This window comes from Cnephaeus nilssonii (assembly GCF_951640355.1).
Source record: "Cnephaeus nilssonii genome assembly, chromosome: 23".
Taxonomy (NCBI): Eukaryota; Metazoa; Chordata; class Mammalia; order Chiroptera; family Vespertilionidae; genus Cnephaeus; species Cnephaeus nilssonii.
Window position 1 is genome coordinate 17769485 of NC_137094.1, and position 27493 is coordinate 17796977.

Here is a 27493-nt window from a genome sequence, read left to right on the forward strand (position 1 = left end):
AAGCATCCGTGAGCCTGCAGCCTCCCCGCTTCTATGGAAGCAATCTCAGCGCCCGCTACGCCATGCCTGTGTTGCTGGCTTTCAGAATAATCGAATTCAAATTGCCAATTGATGTAAGGGCAGGAGGAGATCCAACAAATCCTTAACAAGTGAATATCAATGACGCAGGCTCAGTCGGCGCCTTACACACATTACCTCGCGGCAGGCTAGAGAATGATCTCATACTTAAACTCAATGAAAAATAGGGATATCTATCTACCTTTCTATTTCAAAACAGCACTGTATCCGAGTGATATGAAAATGAGTTATTTCACCTTCATATCTTCATGGTAAGAGAACATTTTATTAAAAAATTTTAGAAACCTTATTTTAGCTATCGGAATTTAAGTTGGAAATACTACAAATTTTAATACCATGGTTTTGCAATAGTGGATACCAGTATAGGTCTTAACTTCCTCTAGTCCAGTGGTTCTCAACCTTCCTAATGCCGCGACCCTTTAATACAGTTCCTCATGTTGTGGTGACCCCCAACCATAAAATTATTTTCCTTGCTACTTCATAACTGTAATTTTGCTACTGTTATGAATCATAATGTAAATATCTGTGTTTTCCGATGGTCTTAGGCTCTATAGCAGTGGTTCTCAACCTGTGGGTCGAGACCCACAGAACCGCTAGCAGGGTCGTCTAAGACCATCAGAAAACACAGATATTTACATTACGATTCATTAACAGTAGCAAAATTACAGTTATGAAGTAGCAACGAAAATAATTTTATGGTTGGGGGTCACCACAACATGAGGAACTATATTAAAGGGTCGCGGCATTAGAAAGGTTGAGAACCACTGCTCTCGTCTCACCTACTTGATACTATCCTGAAAGTCCTCTTCTGTGGAAGCGAAGAGCAATGAACCCTTGAGTCATATCTACCATCAGCATAGACTATCAGTCTTTGGTAGCTTCAGCTTATATGTACTTTGTAACAAAAAATGAAAACATGCCCATTCCTTCATAGCTGGGCACTTGGCCTGTAGAGTTTTGTCCATCACAGTCTTAAATGTATTTGGTGTGATCCTTTTCGTCATAAGTCTCTGTGATCATTTGATTTCCTACCAATATGTGGACATAATCATCTTGCCAGACCAAATACCCAAAACCTTCTGTTCGTATAATGTCACTTACACTTCAAGGCATGAAGCCATGACCTACTCAATATTTTAAGGGAGAGATTTGCGTCTCTTCTGATAGGGATGGCTGCCTTCGATGGGGTTACACCTGGACTCGGGAATATTTTGATAGTCCCAAACCTCAGACGTGGCGAGCTTCTGAGACTCGGTCCTGTAGATCCCAATGGGGACGTCTCCACTGGAGGAACAGAGCTTCTGATAGAGACGGGCGTACGTTCGGATCCAGAGGTCCTCCTCGGTGATCTTTATCTGGAACATACGGGGATTGTTGACATCTCAACTGCTTAAGAAATAAACACCCGCTGGTTATTTTTTTTTTTCTCACTTCTTAAAGGTGGGGATTGTTGATATCTTGGAATCTCAACATGCCACCTCGTGAGTGCTCATCTATGGATCACACTTATTTAAGGCACCCCATCGCAGCCTTATTCCTGGGGCTCACCCCAACCTAATAAACCAGCCACTCAAAGCGTGGCAGTATGACGTTGGATTAGCGCAATCTCAGGAGACAGTGGTCACCGGTAATCAGCTGGGAGTTGCTAGAAAAGCCATGGAGACTGCTTTAAATGGTGTAATGACCAGAGGCTGTTACTGGGGCTTAGTGGACAGGGTCTGCTGATGCTGAAAATCTTAAAGGACAAAGGACACGCCAGCACAAGACAGAATTGTCCATCGCAAGTTCTACAAACACCCATGTTGAGAAAGATGCTAGCAGGGTGAGCACAGGGCTCACAGAGGGGGGTACACATACTAGTCCTTTGTTAATTTGAATTGTTGGCAAGTCACACCTTAAATACACTTAGACACTGTATACTCTATTACAAACAATTACAGTTCAGTTGCACTGCATGAGGACTGCTCGGCCACACTAAGGGATACTTTTGTTCTGACACAGAGAGGGAAAACACCTGTTCCGAATTCTGAACAGCTACTTATCTTGATTATTAACTTCAAATAACGTTTTCCCTTGAACTTTTCCTAAGGGATTTTAAAAAACTATGATTCCTTCCTTTGAGCACATATTAGGGGGGAAATGGCATAGAAGAATAAGCCTAAGTCCATTATCGTTGGACTTCAGACTGTTTATCAGAACCATCTTTTATCCCCAAAATGATTAACTTACAGAACAAAGGAAGCCCGATCCTGGGATAGTGTCCAATCCCAGCAGGAGTCTGGTGATGGAAATCATATAATCCTTCACAAATGACTGCGATACAAACAAGATTATGAAATGTGTAGACTAGCCACGGTGTGAACATCATATTACTGCTAACAGGATGTTTCTCCTAACACATCAGTAAGCCTCCATTAAACAGGAAATAAAAAATATATCTTGTGCCGAAACCGGTTTGGCTCAGTGGATAGAGCGTCGGCCTGCAGACTCAAGGGTCCCAGGTTCGATTCCGGTCAAGGGCATGTACCTTGGTTGCGGGCACATCGCCAGTAGGGGGTGTGCAAGAGGCAGCTGATCGATGTTTCTCTCTCATCGATGTTTCTAACTCTCTATCCCTCTCTCTTCCTCTCTGTAAAAAATCAATAAAATATATTTAAAAAAAAAATAAAAAATATATCTTGTGAGTGGCCTAAATACACATGTCCAGTTAGCTGTCCATAAGGAGACATGGAAATATTTATTCTCAAGAATATCTCGATATGCTTACATTTTATTCATACTGTTAGACATGATAAAAACAGTTTTAGATTTTAACAAAAAAAAATGAGTTGATATAAAATAGAGAATATCATAAATACATGAAAGAACTAATATTTGCAAGGAAATATAAACTTTTTATGGATTAAGCTCTATTCTAGTAGAATAATTTTCTAATATTTCAGTAACTCTAAATATTAATGAGTTCATAGTTTAGCAATAAATATTATCAGACTTTGTGTGCTAACATATAAGATATACACAGAGTGGCCAGATTATTATGATCTCTGAATGCATAATAATCTGGCCACTCAGCGTATATCCTATATAATAAAAGGCTAATATGCAAATTGTCCCCTCGACCAGGAGTTCGACCAGCAGGCAGGCCGGCCAACCGCCCATGTCCCCTCCCCCTGGCCAGGCTGGCAGGACCCCACCAGTGCACGGATTCATGCACCGGGCCTCTAACACACACTGAGTGGCCAGATTATTATGATCTCTGAACGCATAATAATCTGGCCATTCAGTATATTTTGATATGTTGCTAGAACACTACTCAGTAGTTAGAGCATGCATGATGCTACCTATGTCTTCAATTTAGTCTTAGCTGTGGGTGAAAATAAAAACTAAGCAATGCAAACACATTTCACCATGACATGTACAAACATTCAACCAATTATATGAAACTAGAGGCCTGATGCATGAAATTCGTGCAAGGGGCTCAGCCCTCGCAGCCCCAGCTACCTTGGCCCTCAAAGCCCCGGCTTCGTCCGGAAGGTTGTCTGGACAGTCATTCTGCCATTCGGTCTAATTAGCATATTAGCTCTTTATTATATAGGATGACTGCCCTCAGTTTGATCTTCAAGTACTAAAATTGGAAAAATAATCATCTAGTTATTTTGCATAGCAAAGACTTTTAAAAAGTTATAATGCCTTTTAAATAAATCTACCAAGACTGCTTTCTTTTTAAAATATATTTGTATTGACTTCAGAGAGGAAGGGAGAAGTACAGAGAGACTGAAACATCAATGATGAGAGAGAATCATCGATCAGCTGCCTCCTGCACACCTCACACTGGGGATCAAGCCCACAACCCAGGCATGTGACCTGAACGGGAATCCCACTGCAACCTCCTGGTTCATAGGTCGACGCTCAACCACTGAGCCACACCAGCCGGGCTGGACTACTTTCTTGCTCACTCATTTACTTTACTGATGCTGGTATCAGAACACGAACTCTTCCATCCAGAGGAGAACAGAAGACATGCCCATTCCCTTTGTTTAGGCCAAAGAAACGGTTCATCATTTTATTGGCACCAATTTGATATCTTATTTCCAAAAAAATGCGTGTTATAAAAAAGCCTGCTTTTTCAACCTAGTGATTTTTTTCTTAGATTTTTTTTTTGGCCTAGTAATAGGACTGTGGCAACATTAAGATGCCACACAAAACCTTGTCGGACCCTGGTACTAAAGAATGCCTAAAAAATATTTCAGAGGTTATTCTGAAAAATAACAATTCTCTTACAAAATGTTTCATTACATTTTATGTCATTAAGTCCATGAAATAAGATATTGAATTACTTTCAGAGCCTAAGTCAAGTTAACAGCTCCATGAGAAACACCAGATACATTATTTATTTAATAAAATCTCAGTGAAATAGAAAAGTCACATTTTTAGAGAGAGAAGGAGAATTCTCGCATACCTGGTAGAGAAGCGTATCCAGCATGCTGATGCTGAACACCCGCCCAGCAGCAAAGGGCAGTCGGAACATGAAGGCCAAGTTCGAACCTCTCTCTCGTTCTTTCTGTCCAGAAATTTGAGATGGAAACATTTGTGAGCGTTCCATTTTTTACATTTTTCTTCTTTTTTTAAAATACATTTTTATTGATTTCAGAAAGGAAGGGAGAGGGAGAGGGAGAGAGAAATACCAATGATGAGAGAGAATCATTGATCAGCTGCCTCCTGCACGACCCACACGGGGGATCAAGCCCACAACCCGGGCATGTGCCCTGACCGGGAATCGAACCTTGACCTCCTGGTTCATAGGTCAACGCTCAACCACTGAGCCATGCTGGCCGAGCCGTATTTTACTTTTTTCTGCCTAGTTAAATTTTCCTGATAATATGTGAAGAACATATTTTGATTGTATGATTCTTAGCTATGACTGTGTCATGACTTCATTAATAGTTATAGTTTGAATATGTAACAAGGTATTCAGTTCATCATCCATGCTCAGTAAATATTTATTGGCCTGAGTTTAAATGCGGATTCTGTACAATTTTGCCTTGTTGCTCTCTCTCTTTTACATCCTTGCCTGTTTCTCCCAGAAGCTAGCTGGCTCCATTTGCATCATGTAGCTCTGCCATTCACACTATAAAGTGATCCATGGTTTGCAGACATGACGGTTTGCATCCTGACACCAATCCTCTGCCATTAGCCGGCTGTCCTTAATTCAGTTCAGTCCTGACACTAACTACCCAGAGTTGGCCCAGCCCACCAGACTGCCCCTGTGCCTGTCGCCTTTTGGCAGCCAACTGCACTCCCGTCCAGCCGGCTGCAAATTCAGGGCTTCCCCCACTCCCAGCAGGTTCAAGGAGCTGCAGTTAATGATTATCATTTTATTATAGAGAATGCAAATTGGCAGCAGATGAAAGATACATCTGGGCAGGTCTGAGCCACAGTCTCCTCTCAGGTCAACGTGTTCGCTGAGCTGCAGAACAATCTCCAGTCCTCCTCCTTCAGAGCTTTTATCCAAGTGTCATGACTTAGGCATAATTAATAAGCTCATTAGCCACGTGACTAAGCTCAATCTCCAGTCCCTCTCGCCTCCCTAGAGCTGGGGATGGGGTGAGAGTCTGAACTGTTCAATCTCCTAATCATGTGGGTCGTTTTTCCTGGCAACCAGCCTCATCGCTGAGTTACCTAAGGGCCCCTCCAGGATCTGCCTGCTTAGCATCCAATCAGGCATGATTGAAAGGTCTGAATAACAAAAGACACTCCTGTCACTCAGGAAATTCCAAGGGTTTTTTTGAAGCTCTTGTGTCAGGAACGAGGGACAAAGACCAAATCTATTTTTCTGATGATAATACCCCCCTATTCATCTCACATTTTCATCACTTCGCCTCGTCCATCAGGGTGTAATTGCCATGTGATTGCTGGGGTGGAATTGCCGTCATCACTGGGGAATGGTGATGGTTCAAAAGCAATTTTAAAGGAAGTGGCCTTGAAGCAAATTGTGCCATAAGCATGAGTAAGAGGCTATTTTATGAAATGCATCGAAACAAGAGAAATGAGATGCGTCGAGAGGGAAATGAGATGGAAATTTCTGTTTTTCCGATTATTGTCTTCCTCTTCTGTGTTGCATTATTACTTGTCACGTTTTGCCTCTCTGCTTAGCTTCGTTACCAGGAGTGTCAAGGACGCCGCATGACCAATGACCAAGCATGGGATGTGTTATTGGGAAAACAGGGGCAGGAATTGGAATATTCCTGAGAAGAAGGGTAATGTCGTAAAAACAACCCAGCAACAAAAAATGGACCACACCAAAAGGAAGGTCTAATGTAAAGGAAGGGCAAGCAAAACCATAATGTTCAGGAAGTGTCCTAATCGTTGTGACAAATCTGAAGAAAATAGTGTGATATACTGCATTTTGAAAAATAGTATAATTGCCCGGCTAGTGTTACTCAATGGTTGAACATCGACCCATGAACCAGGAGGCCATGGTTTGATTCCAGATCAGGGCATATGCCCAGGGTTGTGGATTCAATCCCAAGTAGGGGGCATGCAGGAGGCAGCCGATCAATGATTCTCTCTCATCGTACATGTTTTTCTCTCCCTCTCCCTCTCTCGTTCTCTCTGAAATCAATAAAAATATATTTTTTAAAAAGAAAAATAATATAATTGGAGCCACTTTAAAATGGAGTGAGTATACACATTCTTATTACACTTAATTCTGCTATAAATCATTATGATTAACGATGATAGAATAAGATATTCCATCATACTCACTTATGATAGAAATAGTTCAAATCCATCAATTCGCATTAAAAAAATACACCTATACATTACCATTGTAGCTCCCACATAGGAATTCAAAGCGGCATTATTACTTTTATTATTTCATGGCAGTTCTTTCTGTATAGAAATTAGTCTTCCAACCAAAACGGTTAAATGCGACGTACCTTCTCCAGCTTGGAAAGGGCAAGGGAGTAGCAGTCTTTGGCTCGGAACTGCATGAACCGCATGTTGGCTGGGTGAGTCAGCTCCGTGATGATGCTGAGACTGGAAAACAGCCTGCGTTTCAAGGACACGTGCGCGTTACACCCACAATGCCAGACGGTGCTCTAACCACCAGGCCCAACCCCAACCCGTGTCTTGAATTCAGACCCGAGAACTGACTGGAAATACAGGATGTAAACAGGCTCAAAAACAACACATTTCTCCAGATGCTCCTTCTGCAGATGCTTTTACTTCCGTGTGCCCGAACACGGATGCAGGCGCCTTCTAGGGGGCGACACTTCTTGTAAGAGGGGAGCCCTCTCTGAAAACCCGTACCACAGGGAGTTCATAGCCTTCCTCAGCTCTGACTCCCTGTTCTGAGCGATGATTGGCCAGAACCTGTCACTGACCCCAGGGAGGGTGGGGCTGCTGCCTCTGGGCAGCCCGAGGTGTCTGTTCCCTGACTCCCTGCCCCTCCCGTCTGGCTCCACTGGGCCTTAGTACCATCTCAGTTAAGACATTAACAAATACTTTCAGGGTTGTCTGTGAAACTCTGTGTCCTCTTGGTTAACTTAGTGGACACGTAGTTGAGCCTCACCTAGTCAGAGCCTTTGACAATTATGGTCTCAGATGTATCATGAAATCCACCTTTTATCAGAAGAAACAGCCAGTATTACATTTCTTCACTTCCGTTTTGAGAACGCATATTACCGTATTTTTTTATCTAAGTCAGCTGCAATAATTAGATTGACATATCAGCAAAACAAAGACTTCTTGTGCTGATTTTTCAGGTTAAAGATATAATTTGTTCAGATCCTCAGGGTTTGCCATAGTTTGGGAACCCTGGGCCGGTTAAGGAAACTCTGAGGCTCAGGTTCTGAGAAGGTGGGTTGTTGTCTAGCTTAAGGATGCTGTTTGGGAAGGACTTAGCTCAGTGCCCGACACACCGTCCTCACTGCTTCTTAGCGGCGGTGGTGTGACTGCTTTTCTAGCTTTTTGCCTTTTTTTGCTCTCCCATTGCTAGCTCTGATTGAAATGCACTTTCTTCCCTCCTTCCTTTCTCCATATTTTGAGATCCCAGCCATTACTTCAGGTTCCTCTCAGATCTAATTGAGATGAAGTTGGAAAAGTGCTTCAGGTCAGAATCATTCTCTCCACGTTGGCACCGCCGTGTTTGAGTTTTCTGAGTCATGACAGGTCTTCAACTCTGGTGGGTTTTATCCACACTTTAGCCCTCCTGCCAATGGTGACAGCTCCTCAGTGTCTACTCGTGGGTCTATTTCTCTAATTGCAAATCTTTGGCACAATAACTAATTTCCCAGTTTCACTTGTGCACTTTTTTGTTTAGGAGAGAAAAGTCTTGATGAAGAGGGTGCTGCCATATAACTAGTTTAGTTAGAAACACCATGTCATCCGTATTCTTTCAGAAGCTCTTTGTTCTTACTCAAAAGTCACCAAAGACAACAAATTCGATAAATGTGCATCCCCCCCCCCCCCCAGGAACTATTGAAAAATGAAAAGAATGGCCTACTAGGAAAAAATATCCATTGGCTTTTGGACCGGCATAGCTCCATCTGGTAAACCCGGGAAATGCGTCCATGTGCCCAATCTCAGACCACCTGGGAGTTCCAAAGTATTTCTTTAAGAAATCTTTTAAAAGAACAGTGTCACCGTGGAGATTAATAAAGGAAACCTTGACTAAAATTGGGATGTGAACGCCCTGTAGAGGGAGCCCTCACACTGTACACAGCGTGGCCATTGCCCCAAACAGCATGACCATGTGAACAACCAGTTTAGTTCATTGAGTTACACCCAATGGAAAAGGAAAGCTTTGGTCTACAAGGTCTGAAAAAATATATGAAGTGGAATTCTTGCCTTTAAATTAGACTCTGTGGCCCAATAGAGGGAACTACATGTGTTCACAATTTACCAGGCCATACATATTGTCCTAGGGATGATAAATGTGCGGACTAAATGTTCACAGATTAAGTAGTCTCAAACACAAGTGAACGGAGAGCTCGTGAGAAACATCTGGAACACTGCTGCGATCTGAGGCCAGAGAACAGATTTATGGGGAAAACAGAGCTGCAGACAAATGAACATTTATTTCATCCTTTGGGAATTTTTCTTTGAGAAATACAGCTTTTATCTTTCATATATATGATTCTAAATGGTTAAATCTGTGATTACCTGGATACTATAATCCTCTTCTAATACATGATATCAAATATAAGTATACACATGTGTGGCCAGATATTTTGAGATCTTCGGAAGAGGAGGTGATAATATGATTAACCCAGTCATTTCCTTAATATGTGCAGGTGAAATTAGAGAGGACAACAAAATTTATGGGGTGTGCCTGTTTTGTTCTGAATGAATAAGCCTATACCATTTATGCTTTTTAAACTGAGAAACTGAACACATTATCTAAGTCTGCCACCTAGTGAAACCTAGAATTACTAAGTAAGACTTAAATAATAAAATGTTTCATTGCAGTGCATTTTATATTTATAATGTATTGCTTATATTCCATTATAATAGTTTATATTTTAAAATTTAGTTACCTAATAGATTTAATTATGTATATTTCAAGTGCTAATGCTATTTCTGAGCCTTAAGAAGAGTTGCATACTTTTTGCCTATAGAACATTTTAGATATTAAATGACATCATCAGTCTCTTTTCTTTGGGTTCTAGGCTTATAATAAAGCAATAATGTAATTGAAAAATAATATAGTTTGTTCTACTTAAAACTTGTCTACAATTAATTTATGCGCTGACTCAGTGATGTTAAGTATCATTGTAGAGAAGTGTCAGATATCTATGGCATAGTTCTCTGCCTGAATTAATTCATTCAGCAAATAGCTTTGACATGCCCAGTTATGCTAACTAACCAATATAAAGATGAAAAACAGACCATCTACTTTATGCCACAGGCCACTGGGAGAATTCTGGGGCTAGCTGCAATTGTGTATTAAAGCAAAACAGATAGAGGACCGTAGCGGGAATTCCTGTCCAGGTGAGTTTAATTAATAAAGACAGGACCACAGTGAGGATAATAAGGTTAGACTTGGCTCTAACATGGGGTACATTACCTGTCCACAGCCTTGTAATCTTTCATGCCTAGTTACCCAGGATGTAAATGCATATCTTTGGCCATGGCTGGGCAGAAAACCAAAATTAGCACACAGGGTCCATCCCACCAAATTATGACCGCACATGATGTTTTAGAATTTGTTATTGTTAAACTATAAAAAGACACAGATTTGTTCTGTTTATATTGTATATATATGTATGTATATATATATACACACACACACACACACACACACACATACACACACACACACACATATATAAGTAAAATATATATATGTAAAATATATGCCGTATTTTCCGGCGTATAAGACGACTGGGCGTATAAGATTTTCCTGGGTTAAAAAGTCGTCTTATATGCCGGAAAATACGGTAGTCCAATATATCTAATCCATTATATCTAATCCCATCAATATAGTCCAATATACCGTATTTTCCGGCGTATAAAACGACTTTTTAACCCAGGAAAATCTTATACGCCCAGTCCTCTTATATGCCGGAAAGTACGGTATACATATATATATATATATATATATATATATTTAATTGATTTCAGAGAGGAAGGGAGAGGGAAAAATAGAAACATCAATGATGAGAGAGAATCATGGATCAGCTGCCTCTTGGACGCCCCCTACTGGGGATCGAACCCGCAACCCGGGCATGTGCCCTGACTGGGAATGGAACCGTGACCTCCTGGTTCATAGATCGAAGCTTAACCCCTGAGCCATGCCGGTTGGGCCAGTGTTAGAAGTTTAATGTCACCCAGTTCTAATCAGCCATTGGGAGCTACATCAGTCTTCGTCTTAGGGTCCAATGGATGAAGATAACCTCAGTGTGAGCATCTGGTGTCCATTCCTCCCACCAGAGGGAGGAGCAGCCACCTCCCATGCGGGGCAGGAGTCCCCGGCCGGCGGGCTGTGTGGACATTTACCTGAAAAGGGTCTGCACGTTGACGATGGTCTTGGCGTCGGCCATGTAGTCCTCCTCGGCGCTCATGGTGCTCTCCTTGTCCACGACCACCATGTTGGCAGCGAAGGTCACTCCGCACCTGAGTAAGTCATCGAGGCTTTGGCGGAAATCAACAGAGAAAAAGGCTCCTTCAGTAAACCCCAGCACTGGGATGGGCGCTCACACGGGGCGACCCGCTGTGCTAGCATGGGTCACCCCTACAGGTGCTTTCCACCGAGATGGGCCCTGGCCCGTGTTCATGGGCATGATCAGACAGTTTTCTCTCCTGATCTGAAAGCGGTTGCATTTTGGAGCTCTTTATGTTTCATTAGATCTCAGCTGGCTCAAAGCATATGCATTAAGAATACTTAATAAGACTTATTAATTACATTAACAAAACGTGGACAACGCCCAGTTTGCAATCATGGGGTCATAGCACATGTTAACATTTTGTGTGTACAGTTAGCATACTATTTCAAAGACATGTGCCTATTTTTCACCCGTAAGATGCTTTTGTTAAGAGTGAGAATGAATGCTGATGTTCACTGAGATGGTCGAGCCTGATAGAGATCTATAAAACTGGGAAATGTTTCTTTTAGAATTCCTGTCATTTCTTTCTGTAGAGCTATATGTTAGCGGTTGGCTCTACACAGCCAAGAGCATGTGAAATACATGAATAGTGGTACTCAAGACTCCCGTTTAGTTAGCCTAAAGTTTTGGAGTAGGTGGCTGAATAACCTGATTTCTTTGGTTGCATTAAATAAGGGTGCTAACCTCTCATACAAGTTATCGCACGTTATGATAGCGTCAGTCTTTTCCCAGATTGCCGATAAACACTTTGCCTAGCACTGAATGAAAAGAAAACGTTACCCTGAAAGCTGAAACTAGGAAGCCGCTATCTCGTTGCCTGTTTCACATGAACTAGAAAAACAGGCCTGCACTGGCTGAGAGACTGCACGTGAGTGAGCGGAACATGGTGCTAGGTACGGAGTTGCTTGAAGGCAGATAAGAATCGGGCTGACTGATTTGCAAAGCTTCTAATTTAACACAGCAAGTGTGAAGCTTAAAGAGCAGCAGTTCCTTTTAGATTCTTCAACGGCACAGTCAGTTGCCTGAAGGCCTTTCCCAAGTGCGCGATGGTGGTTGAATTAGCCGGGGTGGAGGGAAGTGTTTTTTCTCCCACGGGAAGGTGGGAGGCAGGATTTCTTACTCTGCGATACGGTGAGAGGGTATTACCAAAGCTTTGAGTCCAAGATCCCCAGGAGTAGTCCAGAAAAAAGACTGTGCTTGAATTCAGGAACAGTGTTCTGTGGCAGAGATTTTATGGCTAAAGGTGTGGAAACAGAATGTTATTCCAAATAAATTTTCTATGGTGCCAGGGGCCAGGACCCTATCATCCAATCAATATGATGACTGAGCAAAATGCCGACCAATACTTTACTTAGATCTTCTTTTTATCTGGGAAATGCATCATAATTGTTCTTACATCTATGAAAGTGCATTAAAGAAAGACAGAAGCAGGTGAGAAATGAATGTGGCCTGGTCCCTGTAAAAATTATGGACTGTAAAAATTATGCCCAGGTCAGATGCCTTCAACCCGCCTTATTATCATTTTAAATCACGTTCTGATATTTCAGCTCTTAAAATCTTTTCTCCACCATTAAAAATAAAAATCTCCATTATTACTATATAGGAGAAGGTAAAGATAGGTGGGAGAAGGTGAACTTGACTACAAAAAGATGTATGGATAGAAGTTATGATAGGAACGATGGCTATTTCATCAGCAATAAATCAATGAAATTGACATTTGACCAAAGTTCCCCTAGGAGAGAACCTGGGCTGGAGAGCTCGTCCCTATACCTTAAAGTCGCTAATTCCATACTCAGAATACTGGCTGCTGCTGTTTACATGTAATCTTGGCAAATAATGTTAGTAATTAGTATTAACTATGAGTTTAAATCTATGGAAAACAATTTATTAAAAATTGAATGGCATTTCTGAACCCTGTAGAAACATTTTTATTATGTTTTAACTTTATCATTTTTATATTAACTTAATATTGCATTATATTCTTGTTTCCTTTTTTTTAAACTAGGCTGCCAATTTATTCTTTTTTAATTCTTTATTATTTAAAATATTACATGGGTCTCCTTTTTCCCCCCTTGACCTCTCCCCCCACTATCTATATCCATTGGTTTTGCTCATATGCATGCATACAAGTCCTTTGGTTGATCTCTTACCCCCTCATCGCCCTCCCCCCGCCTTCCCTCATAGGTTGGACAGTCTGTTCAATGCTCCTATGACTCTGGTCCTATTTTTGGTCCTATCATACTTTGTCCCCACTCCCTGCCAACCAAGTTATCTTCAGCGTGGCTGCTTTGCACAGTTTGGCCACCAGATGGCGGCCGAAGAGAAAAGTCTGTGTGGATGAAAAAAAGTTCCAGACAGTCTAAGGGGCAAAACTTCCCTTTCTAGCCTGCTCTAAGACCTCCCTTCAGGGAGAACTAGAAGGTGAATGTTAGATATAAGGGAGTGTTTGTGAGTGTGTTGTAAGTCATTTGAAGGGTTTTTAAATCTCAAACAGAAGCTAAAAACCATTCACCCAGCTTCAATAATTATCAACAGGTAGGCAATCCTCCTTCATCTCTCTTAGGAATTAGATGCTCTCAGTTCTTCTCCTCACATACATACTGTTACAGAGGAAGAATCTGTGTCAGAGGTACATAGGCAAAGACGGATGGGCGGTTCATTCTCCTTTAAATAGCCCGTTCTTCCAATGAATTCTAAGCGAATACTATCACTTCAGAGAAACCTTACTAGTGACAAAATGTGGGACATGTTCACGTTCATGGTTTAAGTAGTTTTCATATCTCTAACTACATTTTAGTTACTTGGTATTATGACAACTGGTCATGTAAATTTTATTATTGTAGAATGGAGGCTAAATGTATGTCACTCTGTTTGGTCTTCAGTGTACTCACAGCCAATAAACACTTTCAAAGTTACAGAACTATTTTCTTCAACAGGGCAACATGTAAGCATAACACTCTCAACTGAGAAAGTTGAACATTTTATTTTGAAGGCTCTGGTTGACATTTTTTTAAAATAAAAAATTAACACATGTTATAGGAATATTAGTTGTTATCTTTTAGTTCTTATACTTTTATAATGTCATGTTCATCTGTGTAAAATAATTTTCATTTTAATAGGGAAGCATTGCACACATTTGACCTTTAAATTAACAACTTTTTAGAAATTATGAGCTCTGATATATGTTACTAGAATAAATTCTTGAGGAAATGCTCCAATTTATAAGTCTGACTTAAAATGAGCATTTCTGAATTATTTGGAAGGTTCCCTGAAGTTAAGATAAAGGTGTTGATGCCTCACAACGCTGAACCTTTGGGTTTTTCTCAACCAGATATCAAAAGCAATCATGTTGTTGCTGTGGACAACACAGAACTGAGACAGCTTTAGAAACCGGGCAAAAATCAACAAAATCGACATGCAGCAAAATTTGCTTCAGTTCAACCACAGGTGACCGCTTAGGAAGTTGGACTACAAGATGAACACCACACGCGACCGTAAGCTCTACATGCAGGATACGTCATCTACAGGATACTACACGGCCAAGTCCACTCGTCATGCAACACGGGCCACAGCACAGGACGAACCACGGGACACCACACCAGTTAGCGTGCCACACACTTTGTCACCTACTTGTCAATAGAGCCCACCATGTAGTAAACCATTGGGAACCAACAGATTGCATCCAGAAAATGTATATCTGGCCTGAGTGGCAGATGGGTTACAAAATGAAACACAAGGTCACAACAAGGGCAACGCCACCAGGGAAAGGAAGTGGACTTAGTTTGCATTTCCAAAACCAACACCATTGACAAGATTAATTTTAGGTGCTTCCCCCCCCCCACCCTTAATAGTGATTAGAAAGTGTCATTTGTACTCAAGATGAATAATATAATGCAGTCAGAATTGTTCTGCTTTCTAAATCAGAAACATGATGGCATCTTATTTCTTTGTAATATTGTAGGATACGTTGCAAAAGACCAGCCTCTGCAGGGCAACAGGAACCTCATTGTTGCAAAAAGGATTCCATGAAACTTCCTGGAACATGATTTATTGGTCTTTAGTTTTTTGTTTCCTCATTTTTGACCAAAGGAACAGAGGACAACAAATAAAAACGTTAGATAGCACTTTCGGGAAGTAGTCAGGAGCTAATACATTTTACAACCATTCCAGTCATCCTAACCCTTTGAAAGAAAATCAAACCCCATAAAAATTATCTAACGGACAGTGAAGAGTGGATTGCAAAATCTAAGTCATCAGGAAAGCAAAGGAAATTTTTAGTGCAAAATAATCCAAAATTAAAATACAATACTTGTTTTTGTATTGTGTGGCTCAGTGGTTGAGCATCCACCTATGAACCAGAAGGTCAGGGTTCGATTCCCGGTCAAGGGCACATGCCTGGGTTGTGGGCTTGGTCCCCAGTTGGGGGTGCACAGTAGGCAACCGATCAATGATTATCTCTCATCATTGATGTTTATCTCTCTTTCCCTCTCCCTTCCTCTCTGAAATCAATAAAAATATTTTTTTTTAAAAAAGAACTGACAAAGTATTTTTTGCATATATCAAAAACCTATCAGCTAGGTAATACCATATAGTTGAGAAAACAATGAACTATGAATTGCATAAAAGGTTATAGTATATTATGGAGATATCTCTCTTTTGAGAAATTTCTGTTGATAAATTTTAAAGGCAGAGACAAGACCACAGAGTTTGTCCTCATCCCGTTTATCCTGGTATTTGGATCACTTTGGAAGTTAAGAGGAGAGTTGGAGGATCCCAAATAAGCTATTGATCTCGAGGCCATCTGCGACTAATTTTGAATCACAGAGAGGGATATTATAATTTTAGGATATACTAAATTTGGCAATAGGATTCAGTGACCGATGTTTGCATTTGCAGAAGGATTTTGCAATGCTTGAGTAGTCAAATTTCACAAAGCCTATCAATCCAACGTTTTCAAAACGAATGAACACAGTGAAACATGCCTTATTCATGTTAGTGATCAAATGTATACTCTAATGGTGGAAGAATCAAAGTCATGGCACAACATCAAAAATGGATCATAAATACGCTTCTCTGATAATTAACGGTTCTTTAGGAAGACAACAAAAGTGCCCAGTTTGGGCAGAGTTCTTCTAGATTAGTTGATGAATTAAAGAAAATGACTGTAATTATTTTGGTGGTATGTGTCCCACTGGCACACCAGAGTAATGACCACATGCCAAAATAGTTTTAAGAGCTCAGAGTATTCCAGCAATGGTTCAAATCATATTTGTGAAATACAACCAAATCCAGTGGTTATTTTATAGCATAACACTGACTATATCTCCCAATGAATCACATGCCATAATGTGTCTGGTTGAAAATATCCTAAGCAAATGAAATTATTTTTGAGATAATATTAAAAACTCTTCATCTTATTCTTGTATTTACTTGTAAACATACTTACGGATTATCCAACAGCAGTACTATGGGGTTGAGTTCTTTCTTTGGTCTGTAATAAGCCCTGAGAGGAACGATAAAATTATACAATCCATTTCCAGCTGTTTCAGCTGCAACTATAATAAGTTTATTTTTGAATCCATAGGCTTTTGCGTCTTCATAGTAGTTATGCTGGCAACTCTACAGGAGAAAAATCATGCAAAGAAAAGCCATTTTTATACCCTGCTAAAATTTGGTGAAAAAAAAAAGTTAAGATATATGGCTATGTAAAATTAATCTAACCCTAGTAAATCTTTTTATTTTCTAACAAATTTGAAAATAGTTCCATTTTTCTATACCCAATTCTCCAGCATGTTTCAGGAAATAACATGTGTTGATCAGAAACATAAATTGCAGGTATGTAGCTTGATGAAAAATAAGCAACACCCATGTACACATGTTCTATTGTAAAGTAAACTTGCCACTAAATCTACATTTAAAAATTATCCCAATGTATATGTCTATCAAAACAGCACATTACATATTGCAAACATACACCATTTTTACTTGTTGATCATACTTCAGTGAAACTGGAAAAAATCATCTACCCATGACTTTCATCTCCACAAGTATAGAAATATTATAATTATAGAACCATGGACCCCGAGCACGGAATACCTGAAGGGATTTTGTTGTTGTTGGATATGGAGAGTTCACAGGTTCAAGATTCAGACACCTCTGTTTTGCTCTTTAAAAACATGACTGACAGACTGGCTGGCGTGGCTCAGTGGTCGAGCATTGACCTATGAACCAGGAGGTCACAGTTCTATTCCTGGTCAGGGCACATGCCCAGGTTGTAGGCTCGATCCCCAGTAGGGGCCATGCAGGAGGCAGCTGACTCATGATTCTCTCTCATCATTGATGTTTCTATCTCTCTCCTCCTCTCCCTTCCTCTCTGAAATCAATATATATATGACTGACAGATTCATTGGGTAATTTGGATAACTTAGTGCAGTTAAGAAAGTAAAATTCACCATTTTCTTTACTACATTTCCATTGGAAAAGATCATAGTCTTCGAACCCACTTTACTCTATGCAAATTATTTACTATGTAGACTGTACAAGATGATTTGCATGTATGTCATTAGGAAATAGAGGATTTAACTTCGCAGAAAAGCAGTGACAGGGGCTTACCTTGTCTAGCCTTAAGCAGCAAAATGGCACTTTTTCGTGAAGGAGATGGCAAAACGTGGGTGAACTTCCTATGTATGGAGAGTAGGGCGGGTAGCCTTTAGCGTACCTGTAATGCAGTAGGAAATACTGAATCACCCAGAATAGCACATGCAAAGCGGGGCTATTCAGTTACAGCTACAATCCTCTATGTTGATAGAGTGACATACAGTGAGTTTATGTTGCAACTACAGTTTGGTAAGGAAATAGATTAGAACCAGGGAGGCAGACTAGAACCCATGTACCAAATATGGTCCAACACCTGCCTGGTTTTGTGAATTAAAAGTGGTTTTGACATTTATAATAATAAAAGCGTAATATGCTAATTAGACCGGAGGTCCTTCCAGATGACCTTCCGGACGAAGCCGGGGCTGCGAGGGAAGCCCGGGTCCCGGGTGCCAGAGGGCAGCCGGGGGAAGGAAGGCCTACTCTTGCACGAATTTCATTCACCGGGCCTCTAGTTTTTAAATAGTTGGAGAAGAAATCAAAAGAAGAAGAATATTACATGTCACATGAAAATTATATGAAATTCAAATTTCAGTATCTGTATTTTTTTTTAAGAACACAGCCAACCAAGTCATTCATTGTCTCTGGGTAACTTTCATGCTTCACATGCAGACTTGAGTAGCTGCTGCAAAGACCATGTGGTCCATAGAGTATAAAATATTTACTAGCTGGTTCTTTTCAAAAAGAGTTTGCCAGTCCTCCATTTAAAACCAACGATTACAAAAACGCGGCTTACATCATGGAAATACTGGTTTAGGTACTTTTTCCTTTCAGGATAAAGGATCCATGAGAGAAAACTGAACCCGGAAATACACAGGGTGGGGCAAAAGTAGGTTTACAGTTGTTCCTGTAGGAAATAATACAATAATTAATAAATAATGATACAAGGATAAACTCCGTGTTTCCTACTTTTGGCCCACCCTATATGCTGCAGTCGGAAATTCCAGGGTTTCGAATACTTTATAGTCAAGGGAGATACTGCCCAGTGGGAAGGCTGTTTGGGTAGCAATACGTAGGATTGCGTCAAGATGTCCAGTAGGTAGGTATGCACATTAGTTCCCGTGGCAAGCACCAATCCCAGTAAATCTTAAGAGAACCTCAGCATACTCTAAGTTTGAGGACATTTTGTCATCCGGTGTAGCTTCATCTTCTGATTGGTCACTGAGGAGGTCACATGTTTGAAGGGATGATGCATCTGCAACCTCTAGGACAGGGGCGATGCTGGGCCTTCGGAGCTCTTTGATTCCCTCCGTAGGAAGAGTCAGGGTAGGGCCACTGGCCGACCGACAGCTGGTGTCTTGCAAGTCGATAGCCACCGTGCCTAACGCAACGAAACACGAGAGTCCATCAGAGCATTTGCCACCGTTATGACGTATCCATCCTTTAGTGATCAAGGTGAAGTAAAAGGTAATCAGTTTTAACCAGGAAATCTTGTTTATCCTTTCACTTCAAAGGGAGCTTTAAGAAGAACAAAGAAGCCCTGACCGGTTTGGCTCAGTGGATAGAGCGTCGGCCTGCGGACTGAAAGGTCCCAGGGTCGATTCCGGTCAAGGGCATGTACCTGGGTTGAGGGCCTACCCCCGCAGGAGGTGTGCAGGAGGCAGCTGATCTCTCAATGACGTTTCTAACTCTCTATCCCTCTCCCTTCCTCTCTGTAAAAAATCAATTAAAAAATATATATATATAAAAAGAAGAACAAAGAATATTTCAAGTAGCCTTGGATTCCTAGGTGGAACACTTACAAAGGCAACATAGAGGTGTCAGGTGCTTATATCCTAAGCAGAAATATCAAACAATTGTTGGCAGCTTTGAATTCGTTTACTATTTTACCAATTTAACAGCTGAGCATTTTTGTTCTGTCTATTTAATTACATCCACTTTGTAATAGACACAAGTATGTTTTAAATTTGGCTTTGAGATCTTAGTAGAAAATGAAGTATATCTATTATTCTCTTACAAAGAAAGAAACAAACATAATTTCCACGTTTAACCGGACCTACCCATGCTGGCGATGATGCTGTGCACAGGTAGCCTCGAAGGCCCGTGATAGAAGGACCGCGAGAAGTTGCTCTTTTTCTGCTGGTCTTGGTTTTTAAACGCCGAGTTCTCTTCCTTGGTGATGTTAATATAAAAACATATATCCGTGGCGTTCATAATGTACCGGGGACCTGGGTTCAGTAGAATGTTTTTGTTATCCTCCCTCCTGACGCCAATCAAGCAGACACCAAACCTTGACATAAAAAAAGAAAATAGAAGAGTTTTCGGAATTGTAACTCGGCAGGGGCCCGTGTTTTATTCCCTTACGTTTGCATCTGCAGGAAAATACGTCAACACTGCTAAGGCAGAGGGGAATTACAACCCCCCCAAAATAATCCGGGGAATATTTTCGACCCCCAAGCAAATATTGTAGAAGCCTATGTCCTAAAGGTCTGACACAGTCCTACACTGAGTGGCCAGATTGTTACGATCTCTGAACGCATAATGATCTGGCCACTCAGTATATAGAGGCCTGGTGCATGAATTCGTGCATGGGTGGGGTCTGGCCAGCCTGGCCAGGGGAAGGGGACATGGGCGGTTGGCCGGCCTGCCTGCTGGTCAAACTCCTGGTCGAGGGGACAGTTTGCATATTAGCCTTTTATTATATAGGATATACACTGAGTGGCCAGATTATTATGATCTCTGAACGCATAGTAATCTGGCCACTCAGTGTGTGTGTGTATATATATATATATATATCTTAGAGGCCCGGTGCATGAATTCGTGCATGGGTGGGGTCTGGCCAGCCTGGCCAGGGGCAGGGGACATGGGCGGTTGGCTGGCCTGCCTGCTGGTCGAACTCCTGGTCGAGGGGACAATTTGCATATTAGCCTTTTATTCTATAGGATAGACACGGAGTGGCCAGATTTTTATGCGTTCAGAGATCATCATCATCGGGCCACTCGGTGTATGTTACTTCCACCCCGGAAGCAGGAGGAACATACTTTTTGTGTGCGTGGAAGGAGGCGTACGTAAAACTCTTCCCTTCGTACTCGGCGAAAAAGGCGCTCTCTTCCAGGGTGATGTGGTACACCTCGTTCCCCGAGCACCTGCCGTAGGTCTTCTGCCACTGCTCGGGCGACTGCTGGCCCTCTCTGCAACACAAGCACACACATACACACCCAGAGGGCAGTGAGCGTGGGCCCCAGTGCGCACAGCACCCCCCTCCCTGGGGGCCCCAGACACGCCCGGTGTGAGCCAGGCATCGGCCTCCTTCCCCCCGGGAGGCAGCCAGTGGCCGGAGACCCTGTTGGCCTGTGACCAGGGTTTGGTAAGCGGGGGGTTCTCCCTCATGCTGAGCCAGAGGAACCAGCCTCTTCAGTCTGGGGCCTCCCAATACCAGGTGACAGAGGGCTGGACCCCGACCCCCAGCTATCTGCTTGCAAGTAGCTCAGACGTTTTCTGGGTATTCACCTAGGATCCCACTGGCCTTTCCCAGGGGTTAATGGTTAAGCCTGATTGCAGGGCAGCGGTGCTGTGGTGGGCGGAGCAGGGGGAACTTGCTGTTCTGTGTTCAGAATTCAATGAAAATGGGACCGCTCTTTCTAGAAATGTTGCACTCAGAGCCTCGCTGGAGGTTGGCACGTTTCTTGCTGCATCTGCACCTTCCCATGCCCTAGGGCAGGGGTTTCATCAGAAAACATTCCTTTATCCACTTCCCATCTTCCTCACTCCTTAAAATCTCCTTTCCACTTCCTTTTTTTTTTTTTCTTTTTTTTGGTTAATCCTCACCACAGGATATTTTTCCATTGATTTTTAGAGACAGTGGGAGAGAGAGGGGAAAGACAGAGAAATATCAGTGGGAGAGAGACACATCAATTGGTTGCCTCCTGCATGTGCCCTGACCAGGGCCCGGGCTGGGGAGGAGCCTGCACCGAGGTATGTGTCCCTGACCGGCATCGAACCCGGGACCCTTTGGTCCGCAGGCCAGTGCTGTATCCACTGAGCCACACCAGCTAGGGCTTCCTTTCTCTTCTTTTTCACTGATGAAAGCGCATGGATTTTATTTCCTTAGTCATCACTTCTCTCTGAGCAGGGACAGTGGCTGTTGCTCATACAGGGCTTCGAACCAACCACTTTGAGCATCTTTTAGGCCCTTTATTTACATCATTTTCACTGAGGCACCCGGGCTGTGAAAAACATTCTAGAAGGTGTAAGAATGAGTAAGAGGTGTTCTCTACCTTGACTGAAGCTACAGCCAACTCAGTCAGGAGAAATAAACACACAACAGGACTGTGCTAGAGGCTCTGGCAGAAAATAATAACACTGTGTGGATTCACGGGGGGGGGAGGAATCACATGAAACTGGGGTTTAAAAATATTCGAGAGGAGATGGAATTGTGGATTTAGCAGCCTCCTCGAAGGAGGCAGAGGAAAGGAATTCGAGGCAGAGGGAACGACTTTATAAAAAGATGTAGGAGGCGGAAGCCACGAAGTCTCTTCGGGATCTCGTTATTTGAAGAACAGGCTGCGTATATGAGAGAATCAGGGGAGGTGAGGACATAAATGCAGATGAGCAGAGAGCACAGAGGGCCTTCAGTAAAAGCGTCCTGTTTGCGTCTCCTTTGATGAGGAAGGGTGAGCTAGTAGGGGCTTTCTGAGCAGAGAGGCATCCGGATTTCTCAGAATATTCTCGAAAGCGAGGACACTGTTCCAGGTGTTCATTAACAGGTGTGCCTAGAAAAGCATTTCCCAGGTAGTCAGAGGGACTGTGGATGCACCTAATAAAATGGCTTTTCATGCAGGATTTCAGTGCCTGTTAGCTTATATAAAAAAGAAATAATAAGCCCAGCTGGTGTGGCTCAGTGGTTGAGTGTTGGCCTAGGAACCAGGAGGTCACGGCTCAATTCCTGGACAGGGCGCATGCCCGGGTTGTGGGCTCCATCCCCAAGTAGGGGGCGTGCAGGAGGCAGCTGATGGATGATTTTCTCTCATCACTGATGTTTCTCTCTCTCTCTCCCTTCGTCTCTCTGAAATCAATAAAAACATCTTTTAATAGAAATAATGACAATAAGAGTAACTTCCGGAGGTATGTTTTCCCTTTTCTTGTGATTATCCCTATTCAGGCCTCCAGCGTTGAGGGCGTATTTTGTCTTGTGTGGTCTTTGTGGGTGGGAGAGATGGAGACAGGACCACCAGGAGTAGAGGGACAACCCCCATCTTTTCTATTTTCCATGACCAAAGAAGCAGGCTTCTGTGGATCTGCAGAACTATCGGCACAGTGGGAACAATAAACACTCATAGACGTGACCCCATAAAACCTGGTGTCCCCACCCTCCACAGCTGTTACAAGCACAGCCCACCCCCCACTCCCACCCCCAAATTCCTAGGTTGCAGTCTCAACTCCCCGGACCTCAGAGGTGACTGTATCTGGAGACAGGGCCCTTCAAGGGTGATTCAGTTACATGAAGTGCTTGGGGGGAGCCCTCATCTAATCTGACCAACTTCCCAAGAGGAATTTAGACACAGAAAGAGACACCCGAATGGAGGCGCCCCGAGGAAAGACCTTGGGCAAATCCTGGGCTAGAAATGAATGAGAAAACAAATAAAATTCTAATAAGGCCGATCATTGAATCAATAACAGTTCCTCATTTGGATCAGTATGCTGCGATTATGTAAATAAGATGTGAACATTCGGTCATTTATATGGAAAGGGTATGTTCTTTTTTTTGTAACTTTTCTCTAAGTCTGAAACTAGTTCAACTAAAAAAGTAAACAAAAACAAGAAAAGAAAAATAACCCAAGCCATGAAAAATGTCATGTTTAACTAGCATTTCCCAATCTTACTTGAGTATGTAATTTTATTTTTCTGGAAAAATACTACCCATCTCAAAGCACTATAAATTCTGCCCTGGAACACTAAGGCAGCAAGGGCAGGAAATAACAGATCCAGCATTTCTCCAGCACACACAGGCAAATTAATTACACCGCATTTTGACTTAATATGTTTCTACTGGGGATGCAGATTTCACAAAACTGTTAATCTCTGGAGAAACAACGATTTCAGAAAGCCTAAGTTTCACTTACGTTCAAGTGCACACAATCTCATGAGAGAGAGTTAAACAAGACCCTCCCCAGCATTTTACAAACACTGAGCATTTGGTTTGAGAATGAAAGCATTTCCCAAGCGAAGGAAACAACCCAGGAATGGAGGTATTCGTGTAGGTCAGTGGTCGGCAAACTCATTAGTCAACAGAGCCAAATATCAACAGCACAACGATTGACATTTCTTTGTAGAGCCAAATTTTTTAAACTTCAACTTCTTCTAACGCCACTTCTTCAAAATAGACTCGCCCAGGCCGTGGTATGTTGTGGAAGAGCCACACTCCAGGGGCCAAAGAGCCGCATGTGGCTCGCAAGATGCAGTTTGCTGACCACTGTCCTAAGCTCTCACACCTGAAAACATACACAGGGAAAGCTTTCCTTGACATTTCAGTCCAATAGAGTGTTCACTATTTTTTTTTAAATATATTTTTATTGGTTTCAGAGAGGAAGGGAGAGGGAGAGAGAGAAAGAAACATCAATGATGAGAGTCATGATCAGCTGCCTCCTGCACGCCCCCTACCCGGGCATGTGCCCTTGAAGGGAATCAAACCCAGGACCCTTCAGTTCACAGGCCGATGCTCTAATCCACTGAGCCAAACCGGCCAGGGCTATTTTTCTTATCTTTGTGGACAAACCTACGTATGTGGTGGTCTCCCCGGTTCATTTTCAGGGCATCTCTGCTTTTGTTCATCTGTAGGGAGCGGTTATAGGGTTAAGCCTCGGGCTGACCTGCTGGCAAAGCCGCAAACAAGTCCCAGCTTAGAGGGCACAGCCCCCTTAGCATAATTAAGCTTGATCTTGTGACTGCTCCCTAGATCTTTCCTGGGTAGCTAATGGGCTGTGGGAGGGGCAGCAAGTGCTGCCAAAGCAAGTGAAACTCACAAGAACATTGTAACTATGGTGACCACTACCTTGTTTACTTCTGGCTATAAAATAAACCATCAGCTTGCCGTCTGGATCTTTCTCTGTGGCCTCAGCCAGGCACAGAAGATCCACCTAGACCCAGCTTATTCTCTTTGTCTGTCTTTTCTTCATCCTTCGCCGGCCCTCCCTCAGGCTTGTCGAACCCTTGGCTGTGCTGGCGCGGCACATTCATCCTTCCTCCAAATGAGAAAGCCTCCGTTGTCCAAACTTGTCTTCTCTGAACTCCCCGGGGACCAGTAACCTACTAACTGTCTGCTCCGGTTCCTTCAACCTCAAGCCGTCTATCTCATTAGCTCCCCAGGTCTCCTTACAACTTTACATCCCATTGTGCTGCGCTGTGTTTGCCTTCCTTTTCTTCCCTCTGTTTCCTAAAAGTAATACTTTCCCAGGGAAGCGGGTTAAGTTGTCATTTCTTCTAAATCCCAGTATATGTCCTGTGGCCTCCATGGTGACCTGAATGCTCTCATTCGTCCCCAGGAGCTGAGAAAAGCCACGAGGCCACCTTCACTTATTTGCATTAGAAAGCAGGTATTTCCACAGCCACACTCCCTTTTCTGCCAAACCACGTGTTTTATACTTAATTCCCTACTGTCCAGACTCAGGGTGAAGATATTCACTTGTTTGTTTTTTCCCCTCTTTTCCCCATTCATATCCAATCAGTGGTCAAGTTCTATAAATTGTACCGTGGCAATATTTTTCTTATCAATTCTCTCTCCCCCTCCCCCCATTAATTATCACTGTGACCAAAAATATCACCTCTCAGATGGGACTAATGAAAAAAATATGAGACTAACTGAAAGAAAAATAAAATAAAATTTTCCTAAGGATGAAATGTCATCAAGATGGGACAGTTTCATGTCTATTAACTGGCCTGATAAATTAGACATCCCCTTGCCCAAAAATCATGGTCCATGTTCACCATCCTACAGTAATTTGTGTCCAAACAATAAACTTACGTTCATCTTTCTAACAAGATTTCCCAATAAATCAAAATGCTAATTCAATTAGCAACAAGAAAGACCACTGCCAAGAACATGGAGCGCACTCACACGTAATAAAGTAAGTGAAGGGAAAACCGGTCACGTGCTAACATACAGGGTAATGTCTCAAAGGGGCACAGTTACTTGAAATCAGCTCAGAGTTACTTTATGATTTATAGACCAACTAGAACTAGAATGAATATGTTAAAAACAGGAAAAGGAAACGTAAGATCAGAAGAGTGTTAACCAGCCTTGGAGCTTGGAGCAGCCAGGGTACCGGTTAAGTTGTTGTAGAGACGCCAAAATACAAGACACAATTTTTTAACATTAATATCTCTCTTACATAAAAATCCAGAGGTGGGCAATGCATCCTTAATGGGGGGGGTTCCATCTGTGTCCACACTTCCACTGGCTAGAAGAAGAGAAGTAAGGAAAGGATGGTGGTGGTTGAGTAAGTCTAATTCTAGCTCTGAATCAGGAATTCCATTATTCCTCTGGCCTGGGACGGGTGTATCTCTAAAAGATCTGAGCCTTTGCTCTCCAGCTCCTCATTGCTTTATCCATCTCAGTTGTCTCAGAACTCACACTTATGATTTTCTTGAAATACCTAAAATCTGCATAGCACTTTATTTAAAAAATATATTTTTAATTACACCATTTTAGGTTTTGTATTATATTTATTTCTATGCGTGTTAGATCCTAAAATCTTAGCTTCTTTTTTTTTCACATTGTATCAACTAATAGAGTACACAATTGCTTGTGACTCTCAACTATTTCTACTCAAAGTCACCATTTATTAGAGGATAAAGTTTTAATAGTATTATTATCTCTCCTTTTTAATGGAGACGTTTGAGTATTGTTGTAAGCTTTGTTTTCAATTAAAGGTTTGATAATCCTTGCATAAAGCATTTCGTAGTATTGTCAACATCCCCCCCTCCCCCCCCCCCGCATTGAACTATTTAATTCAGCTTGCCAGTTCTCTTATTATTAAATCAACCTTGGAGCTTTCTAATTTCTACTGAAGCTCAAGGGCAAAATTTCAAACATATTCTCTTAATAAATAAATCTCAACTATATCTTCAATTGAAGCAAAATACGGAAGACTTGACATAAATTACTTTAGTCAAACAATATTCTTAATAAATACATTAAACATGTTGAATTAAGTGCTTTTCTGTTGGGTTGACTATTTCTATTCAACTGATGGTATATATCTGATAAGGTACTTATATTTAAAATATATAAAAAGCAGATTAACACTATTACACTCAACAATTAAAGACAAATAACCCAATTAAAAAATGACCAAAGGACCTGAATAGGTTTTTCTACAAACGAGACATACAGATGGCCAAGAAGCACATGAAAAGATGCTCAATGTTATTAGCCATCAGTGAAATGCAAATCAGAAGCACAGGGGGACACTACATTTCATCCACTGGGATGGTTATGACACAAAAGTTGGATAATAACAAGTGTTCCTGAGGGTGTGAAGAGCTTGAACCCTTTATACACTGCTGGTGAGGATACATAATGTTACAATCTCTTTGGGGAAAATTCTGGCAGTTCCTAAAAAAGACTAAACAGAGTTACCACATGTCCCATCAATTCCACTCCTAAGATAGACCCAAAAGAAATGAAAGCATATGTCCACATAAAAATTTTCACA

The 27493-nt window shown here is 41.9% G+C and overlaps 1 protein-coding gene across 1 annotated transcript in view; it reads right to left on the reverse strand.

Annotated features, from left to right (window-relative positions):
- Nucleotides 1-27493, reverse strand: part of KCNT2 (potassium sodium-activated channel subfamily T member 2) — a 136099-nt gene that overhangs the window by 10674 nt on the left and 97932 nt on the right. The window contains exons 15-24 of the mRNA XM_079763649.1: nucleotides 20822-20971; nucleotides 19841-20070; nucleotides 18948-19161; nucleotides 17799-17904; nucleotides 16633-16805; nucleotides 11080-11214; nucleotides 7017-7128; nucleotides 4538-4639; nucleotides 2308-2391; nucleotides 1305-1433 (exon numbers count right to left, since the gene is read on the reverse strand). Of these exons, the coding sequence (XP_079619775.1) occupies nucleotides 1305-1433; nucleotides 2308-2391; nucleotides 4538-4639; nucleotides 7017-7128; nucleotides 11080-11214; nucleotides 16633-16805; nucleotides 17799-17904; nucleotides 18948-19161; nucleotides 19841-20070; nucleotides 20822-20971 (1435 nt within the window). The remainder of the gene's footprint in view (nucleotides 1-1304; nucleotides 1434-2307; nucleotides 2392-4537; nucleotides 4640-7016; nucleotides 7129-11079; nucleotides 11215-16632; nucleotides 16806-17798; nucleotides 17905-18947; nucleotides 19162-19840; nucleotides 20071-20821; nucleotides 20972-27493) is intronic.